This window comes from Cyrtonyx montezumae, unplaced genomic scaffold, assembly GCF_038088225.1.
Source record: "Cyrtonyx montezumae isolate F1298 unplaced genomic scaffold, pur_monq_1.0 scaffold_4, whole genome shotgun sequence".
NCBI classification, from domain to species: domain Eukaryota; kingdom Metazoa; phylum Chordata; class Aves; order Galliformes; family Odontophoridae; genus Cyrtonyx; species Cyrtonyx montezumae.
The window spans coordinates 33,495,819-33,504,834 of NW_027072045.1; the positions used below are offsets into that span (position 1 = coordinate 33,495,819).

The window sequence follows — 9,016 nt, forward strand, 5'->3', positions numbered from 1 at the left end:
CTGGTTCAAGTACCAAATAATCCATTCTTCCAACTGTCCAAAACACCATTTAAAATGAAGAGTGTCTAATCCTCCCCACAAAGACCAGATTTTCTCAAGTGGGTAAAGCTGCATAAACATGTTTATGTAAAATATTTTTCTAAACTAAAGGATCTGACTGAAAACGTATGGTTAAAATGTGATGTAGTTTGGACTCTGGCATTGTACAAATTGCTCAAGATAAGCTGAATTTGTTAGAACAAATTGGAGAATTTCAAATTTAAAATAATCTGTTTGGGGATTATATTAATATCCTAATAAAAGTGTAGCACTTGTCAAATGCCATCCCTATCTTCTCTGTCAGTAACATCAATGTCTTGTCGGTTTGCAAAGTGGATGATATTTTGCAGAGAACCATGATGTGGCTGTTCATCACCATTGCTTACTTAATTTGTGCTACTGAAAGTTCCAGTGCAAACCCCGAGGTGTCCATGGACGTTGTAAGTCTTGACTGCTTCCTGCTCTTTTCCTGTTGCCATCCTTTCCCCTAAAAAGCCCAAATTTTGGGCATGCAAGTTATTTTCTGTCATGGACTAAGTAAGACCCATGGTGTCTGCATGTGTGTCTTTATCAGAGTTTGAGCCAGGGGTTTATTAAGCTCTGGTCTACATTACATATATACACTGAGATTTACAGCAGACATTTTTAGGAAGCTCTGTCTAGGTGAATAGGTTTGGTCCAGGCTTGGAGCTGTGCTCTCATTGCTGCCTGGCTCTTTACAAGCACTGATTGCAAAACAAAAATCAGTTGTAGGCCCTACTTTACCAGACCTGTTCAGGGAGTTTGAGAAACTTGCAGCTGCCAAAGCTTTTCGCTGAAGTCGTAGCATCTACACTGTGGGTGGAAGGGACACTGGGAGGTCAGTGTTCCACTCTCCTGCTGACACTATCTTTGGGTCAGGGCATCTGTGGTTTGGTGTGGCATTTCTCTGGGATGGAGACCTCCTTGGAGATCTGTCCAATCTAATCATTCCCTTCCTGTAGGGTGAAATTGTTCGCTACCATGGGTACCCCTACGAGGAACATGAAGTGGTAACAGAAGATGGCTATTACCTTACCATACAGAGAATTCCTCATGGCAGTGACAACTCAGGAAGAACAAGTGCCTCCCATGAAGCAGAAACACCAGGATCCAGCATGTTCTGCCACCGTAAGTGCCACAAGAAGGTCTTCTGGGTCCTGGGGCCCCAAAAACTTTCATGGGTTGGAGGAGGCCATGGGCAGGGCTTCCTCACCATTGGCTGAGTTCCTTGAAGAATTTCTGCAGGATTAGCCTCAAGAGAGTAAGAAATGAAGATGCCAACCATGCCAACTTTGTTGGTCCTGTGGGATCCACTGCATTATAGGGAAAATGAACAGGGCAAAGAAATCTCACCCCAGACTTTCAAAGCCAACCAGATCAACGATGTAAGTAAGGCACAAGGGAAGCTGGAATTTGGACCCATGTACTAGGTAAAGGTACTCCTGGTAGAGCAGTTAAGAGTTACTTATTAGCCATAATGATCCTCATATCCAATCTGATGTCATCTCACCATTTTGATGGCTTTCTGTTCCTTCCTGACTTGCACCACCATTTCAAAGTGGAGAGGGCGATTCCCCAGTCTTGGCAGGCTGCCTCTCTCCCGGGAAAATGGGAGAACTGGAATATGAACATGACAAGTGCAAAAAGACAGATTTCCATTCAAGTAATTTTGTTCTCAGCTGCCCAAGGTGGAAATGTAAGTCTTATACTGAGGGTCTAAAAAGTACCCTTTTTCACCAGAGGTTAGAGCAAAGAGGTCCTTTCCAAAATAAATTTTTCTGTACTCCATAGCAGTTCAGGCTTCTTTACCCTTGATCAGAAAGTTCTTGGGTTTGTTCTGGGATGCTGGGACCTGCCATGGGGCAGGCAAAAATGGGTGGAGGTTCTATTGGGTCCCCTCTAGTACCTGTGTCTCTTGTGATGGGACTGTGCTGTGCACCGTAGTCAGTTCTCCATTAGGGTGGTTCTAAAAAGTTATCTGAAGTGTAAATGGTTATTTATGTTAGCAGCTGGAGAAAACAATCTTCTGCTTCCTCTTGCAGCTCCCAAACCTGCAGTGCTCCTGCAGCATGGCCTGGTGTTGGAGGGCAGTAACTGGGTTACAAACTTGCCCAACAGAAGCCTGGGCTTCATCCTTGCAGATGCTGGCTATGATGTCTGGATAGGAAACAGCAGGGGGAACAGCTGGTCACGAAAGCACAAAGAATTTGAATTTCAGAGTGAAAAATATTCATCTTACAGGTATTTTAAGTGAAGTTACAGAAATGCCACTAGATCTTCCTGGGAGTGCTTTTGGAAGGGTGGAAGGGATCTGGTACTTTCTATTAGAGTCTGATCCTGGTCCTGCAGTTTCCCTAGGATGGAGAAGTAGCTCCATCACTAAGTTCTGATCAGGGTGCCTGTGTCTGCCCCAGCCCTAGCCAGCTCCCCAAATAGCCTTTCCCTAACACAGCCTGTCAATTGCACCCACAGTTCTTTTAGCCTTTTCCTGCAAACAAACTATTGCTCCAAAGTCTCCAAGGAGCTTCTGGGGCTCCTCCAAGTGATAGGAGCAGATGGTACTTTCCAGAGTAAATGTACTTCTATTTTATTAGGGCAAATAGCAAATAAACATTGCCACCCAACAGTGGTAGCACAGATCCTGCGAACATGCTGGTGGGAATGCCATTTTGCAAAAGCTGTCATGTTCTTGTCACTCTCGGTGTTCAAGATCAGCAATAGTAATTTAGTTATGTCTCCATTGCAGCTTTCACGAGATGGCCATGTATGATCTTCCAGCAACCATCAACTACATTCTGCAGAAAACAGGACAGGAGCAGTTATACTATGTGGCTTACTCTCAAGGCACTACCACAGGTACTTACCAGGGCACTGGACTTAAGTTGGCTGTAAGTGGGTAAAAATCCCAATTTGCATTAATGGAAAAATTTTGAACATTAGTGGTCCAAAACTGGTCAGGACAATGACTTTTGATGTATCCCACCTCAAGAAGGGGTTGTGGGAGTTGCAAGTGATGTCAGTAGTCAAGCTGGAAGCTGGAATGCATCAGCAGCAAATGGTTCCAGTCGGGACACCAACATTCCCTCATATGTTACATGAATGTTAACAGCATGCTGTAGGGGTTCTCGCAATGGACACAGGCATTCTGAAGTCAAAAATCATGCATAAATAGCAGGACAGGGTCTAATTATTTCTCACTCCTACAGGTTTCATTGCATTTTCTTCCATTCCTGAGCTGGATCGCAAAATCAAAATGTTTTTTGCCCTGGCTCCTATCACCACAAGCTCAAATATGAAGTCACCCTTGGTCAGAGTGTTTGACCTTCCTGAGAGTCTGATTAAGGTGGGTCTTCCCCCGGCACTCCTAAGGTTTGGTAGACATAACCTCATTCTTAGGTTTCCTGACCAGGGTCAGCCGTGCAATGTAAGGGCCCCAGTTTCCATCATCTCTGATGCCATGAAAGCTGTCCTGGCTCTGCAAGCTTCCCTTCAAGTGCTGCTGAAGCATTGTGAGCCACAACAACCAATGTCTTTGAATTTCACAGCTCATCCTGGGACGCACAGTGGTCTTCGATAAGGATGAGATCTTGAAGCAAGTGACATCCCGTCTGTGCAGCTACACACTCTTAAAAAGCTTTTGCTCCTTAGTCCTGTACTTGCCTGGTGGATTCACCAACAGCTTGAATGTGGTACGTATCCTCCAGATTACTTCGTAAGTGATCCAGTTTTCTGTTGTTAGAGCCCAGTGTGGATGTGCAGTCAGAAAAAGAACGGTGTCCTTTTCTCATCAGCTTTTGGATATGGGGCAGGCTGTGGGGCTGGCCACTCGCACCACAGATCCCCAGAACAGAGATGGGGCGGGAGCTGATCTATTGTTTCTCAAGGAAAGTGTTGATGCTATTCCCCAATTTCCCAAGCAGGGAGTGCTTGAGAAATAACAAGTAGAATACTGTGATGTGTTGCACATTGTCTTTGCAACAGCATCTGGATTACAAGAGACAGATTTTTACTTCAATTTGAAACCACATAGACTCATAACGCAACCTGGCATTCATTGAACATTGCTAGGCTCACTGAAAGGAGCTCTGTAGCACACTTCATGCTGCTGCCTGCAGTGTGGGTTTGCATGGCACATGGTTGAGTTGTGCCCTTACAGAGATAAGACAAAGCACTTTGTGCAAAGAAGAGCCCCAGCTAGCCTGTGTGAGTAGAACACCTGTTGTATGGCAATAGAACTGGGTCAGATGTATTTCTCATGAGATTTCCAGCTACACAGAGAATAAATGTCTCCAATGGTTTCTTGCAGAGCCGCATAGATGTCTATCTGTCTCACTACCCTGATTCGACATCCCTAAAAAACATGTTACATTGGCGCCAGGTAATATTTCCTTCAGTTGAATATAAGCAACCAGGGCTCACATTCTCCTCTCCAAGCTGCCAAGAATCTCTTCTAAATACTCAGATACAATGCTTCACTGCTTTCCCTGAAGAGCTGTGTTAGTATAAAGGGTCTCATTTGACATGAGACACTTGTGCTAACACAATTCTTTTGGCCACAGGCTTCAACAAAAATCAGGAAACTTCAGATCTGCTTGGAGATGGAAGAAAAAACTAGTAATAAACTAGTACTAGTACAATATATGTTAAGAGTAAAGGATGAGGGATAGTAGAATCAATATCCACAATAAATCATTGAAAACATGGATTTATATCTTTCTGTTTGTAGACCTTGACCACAACAGACAAAGGAAACTTGCCCAAAGGTTTGACTTGTGTCTTCTTTGAGGCTAGCTCTTGGATGTAAGCTAGGTGAACTACTGTATGTTTCAGTGGCTTCAGCTTCCAGATGTCTTTTGGGACAAAAGAAAAAAAGAAAACCACCTTCCCAGGTCACGCTGTCCACTCTGAGACAAGACGGGAATTTGATTCATGTCAATATCACAAGTGCTGTTCTGCTTCTGTTCTTTCATGCTCTTAACAGAATAAGCAATCAGCAATAGCCCTTCACTGATGTTTGAAGCTACCAGTTATTCTTCCTCATCTGCTTTTGTTTTTCTTGTGGTCCTTTGTAATGAATGGAAAATAAACATAGGTCTCTTCCTCTTCTAGCTCTATCAAACAGGGGAATTCAAATATTATGATTATGGCAGCGACAACATGCTTCATTATAACCAGGTAAGAGAAATCCATTCTCATTTATAAGTTCAAAAAACAAAAGAAAACAAAAATTGAAGTGAAAATATTGCTGTGACTGAGACCGAATGTTATGGGATTTATGGAATTCACTTCATATGATCATATGGGATTGCACCTTTCTTACACAGAAGAGTTGAATGATGCCATTCACTGATGACTTTTCAAATCTCTCGTAAAATGCATGGGAGTTCAGGGCACAGTTAGGACTTCCATTGATATGCCAGAGAGAAAGGAAATCCCAAGCAGCAATCAAGAGTACTTTGCATTTTAAATCTGCCCATGGCTTCCCAGACCTTCCATTCTTAGGCAGTGTTATTCATTTTCCAGAGCACCCCGCCCTTCTATGAGCTGGAAAATATGAAAGCACCACTTGCTGCATGGTTTGGTGGCAAGGACTGGATTTCTGCCCCTGAAGATGTAAATATAACACTGCCTCGTATAACCAACGTAGCGTACAAAAAGTATATTCCTGAATTCGTCCACTTTGATTTCCTTTGGGGTATGCAAGTATATGAACAAATATACAAAGAAATTCTTGAACTGATGAAGAAGAATGCCTAGAGGTGGGACAATGGCAGTAATTTCTGATTTCTCCTTTACATCTGGGGGCTTCTTTATGTGAAAGAAAAGGGGGGAGGGGGAGAAAAAAATCGGGGAAAGGTTCATTAAGGTGCTGCACTTGTTGTGGGTTTATATCACTCTGGCAAGTGAGGAAAACTGGCCAATCCGATGATCATAAAACTGTGTAGGATTTAAGTTAATTAAGTAGGTGGAGATCCTTGAAGGAGTTGGGCATGGACCTTGGACTCTGAGCCTTTCATGCTCACTGGATTTCCAGACATAAGCAATTTATGTGGAGCTCCTGGACAGTGCTGTGAGCTTTGGGTGTTCCCAGCTGCAAACAGCAGCACAGTTGTTCTGCTCTGTGCTGGATGCTGAAGTTTCACCAGTTGGGACCACTGTCCCAAGTAGCTAGAAGCTATCTGCCCTGGTGACAATTATAAGAGCTGGCAGGTGCTGATGCAGATAAGCCCAAACTTGATCACGTGCATCCAGGTTTTCGAAAAGATCTACCAAGAAAGACCATTTTGCATCCTTTTAAGTATTATTGTCAAGGTATAAACCCAGGTGGAAAATTCACTTTTGCTGAGTTTCAGGAAATGCTTTTGTCTTCCTTATGTGTGAGAGAGAAGAAGAGTCTGATGGAAGCCTATAACAAGTGTAACTCTATTTTCAGCTTCTGGATTACACTTTGTAGTAAGATATTGATTAGGGGAGGAATTGTGAATTTGCCTGTTTGTGTAATTATACTCTTAAAATATATCTAGGAGCAAGCAGGGCAAAGGATAAGGCCATTTTTCCAAATACACATATAAAATTTAATAATAAAGTAAGATAGGGTCCACTGGGCTCTGTGTGATTGTACTGCCTTAAACCTCTGGAGGAATGTGGAGATTTTCAGCATAGATCTCTTGCTGTATGTGGGTGAGGGACGAGGTAGGTTGCAGATGGCAGTCTAGAGGCTTAGAAAGGGTAAGGAGAACAAACCGTCCGCTTTCCAAAGGCAAACTGTACGTCCAAGCAGCATGCTTTTACCCAGGTACGGGGTGGGATGAAGCTGTTGGTGCACGTTACTTTTGGCCAACTGCAGCAGTCTGTTAAGAGTCTAAGGAAATCATCAAAAGTATAAAGATGTTTACTTTCCATCCTTAGAGCTAGAACTGACTTCAGAACAAACAGATATTTTTGGGTATAGGAATCAACCTATAACCTATACCTTGGGTATAGGTTACATATGATCTATACATTGATAGAATCATTGAATGGTTTGGCTTAAAGGAGACATTACACCTAGTTTCAACTCCTGCTGTGGACTGGGCCATCTCCCACCTGACCAGGTTGCCCAGGACCACATCCAGTCTGGCCCTGAACATCTCCTGGGATGGAGCATCCACAGCTTTTCTGGGCAGCCTGTTCCAGGGCCTCACCATCCTCTGAATAAAGTTTTTCTTTCCAATGTCTAATCTACATCTCCACACTCTTAGTTTAAAGCTGCTATCCCTTATCCCATCACTACAGTCCCTGATAGACTCCCTCTCAAGGATTCCTGTAGGTAGCAGAAGGAGCTAAAATGATTAGCTACCTCACTTATTATTTTTGTAACGACTTCTTTTTCTGTGTAATCAGTTATTTAGTGCAGGGCCCTGCCCTAGAGCAATTCCTCCAGCAGCGCATTGTGTTCAAGCAATGAATGGCCATGCAAACACATGAAGAGTCTCCTATCCTTGCAAATAAACATCCAGACTTCTGAAGAGCTTGTAAAAACATATTTTTAATTAAAATTACTAATTTTTTAAGTCTGAAAGTTCCTAAGAATTGCAGTGTTCTGGTTCTTTTTCTTTCTGTTCAGACTGCAGTGTTTCTTCAAGGCAAAGTTCATATTGCACTGTTTTAATCCATTCATAGGGTGGAGCGTTTTGGTGAAATTCTTTCCAATCCAGGGTCTGGAAGTGCCTTGTTCCAGATGGAACTTGTGTTTGTAAGTTAAAGGATCAACAACTACTAAACCAGTGCAAAACAAACAAACAAACAAACAACAACAACAAAAAACAGCAAATAATCAAGGTGCTTGCAACATAAATATTGTGATGTTCTGTCATCTCAAATTATCAGTCGATAAAAGGGTTTTCTGGAGAACTGTGCTGGTCTTGCAGGGACTGGAGTACTTGCTCATCTCAAGTCTATTATTTGGGGGCTGGAGTTTTCTCTGATAAACAAAGATGTCCAGGCACCTTGCTCCCTGTGTGAATGTCCTGAGACTGTTCATCCTCCATGTGTGACCAAACCTCAACCACATGCCCACACACGCGAAGGATCTTGGTCATGTAGCCACTGACTTAAACTCCTTCCAAATGTTCTCAGGCAGAACCATTTGTGATCTGTTTATGTATGGCATGAGAAGCAGGACAGGCTTAAAACCGTGTTACATCCCTTTCAAAATACAGTAATTGCTCCATATTTTCTGGCCTATAATTTTCTGTCATCATCACAATCAGTGTGAAAGAAGCAGCAGGCTCATGCACTTTGCTGTGCCCACGCAGAGCACGTCTTTCATGCAGCCTTTCCGGCTTGAGGATTACAGAGGCACAGGCTTGAAATGGAGATGTGCTTTTGTAAGTAATCCTAGGATTGTTTTGGTATCTAATTTAAGCAACTGACTGTACTGTGGTGTTATTTAGAAACTAAATTTTACTGGGATTAATCTAGGACAGTTTCATTGAGTCATGTCAGATGGTGCACTGCCTTTTCATGTTGTTTTGATCCTTAACAGCAATCCTGAAAAACATCGTCTGTAGTCACTGGCATTTCTGAGAAGATTCGGACTTAATCTGAATCTACTGAGAAGATTCAATTTATTCTCTTAAGGATACATGGCTTTCTTAATTTAGGAACTGTTAGCAACTGCTGTGTTATTTCCTATGTTATTTACGAGACTGTTAGATAAGTGCTGGAAGAGAGACTGGGTAATTGGTCCCCAAGAACTGTGGTTTTGTGTGTTGGTACTTTAGGCAGATGGGAATTGTATAAGCCCATGACAAATTATGGTTAGCCAGAATCATGGTCAGATATAACCACATTCAACACTCCCCACCAGCATCAGCAGACTGATGACTTTTGATCCTGACTGCTGCAACTCGTCCCAGACTGTATTTGTGGGACATGTTACTGCTTCCTGAATTGCCTTGATCCTAAGTTAGTC

General features: G+C 42.8%; 1 protein-coding gene across 1 annotated transcript; it reads left to right on the forward strand.

Moving 5' to 3' along the window:
- Positions 1–395: 395 nt before the first annotated feature.
- Positions 396–5,828, forward strand: LOC136055215 (lipase member M-like). The gene is made up of 9 exons (XM_065746928.1): positions 396–479; positions 1,023–1,188; positions 2,103–2,301; positions 2,807–2,916; positions 3,267–3,403; positions 3,606–3,749; positions 4,367–4,438; positions 5,170–5,235; positions 5,584–5,828. Exons 1-9 carry the CDS (start codon positions 396–398, stop codon positions 5,815–5,817), a joined length of 1,212 nt encoding a protein of 403 aa, XP_065603000.1. The 3' UTR covers positions 5,818–5,828.
- The last annotated feature ends 3,188 nt before the right edge of the window (positions 5,829–9,016 follow it).

What these genes read in the sequence shown, in the direction of transcription:
- LOC136055215 (XM_065746928.1), top strand. Translation starts at nt 396, where the DNA reads ATGATGTGGCTGTTCATCACCATTGCTTACTTAATTTGTGCTACTGAA. An exon ending in TCACCAACAGCTTGAATGTG is followed by an intron (nt 3,750 to 4,366) that starts GTACGTATCCTC and finishes GGTTTCTTGCAG; the next exon opens with AGCCGCATAGATGTCTATCT. An exon ending in ACATGTTACATTGGCGCCAG is followed by an intron (nt 4,439 to 5,169) that starts GTAATATTTCCT and finishes TTCCTCTTCTAG; the next exon opens with CTCTATCAAACAGGGGAATT.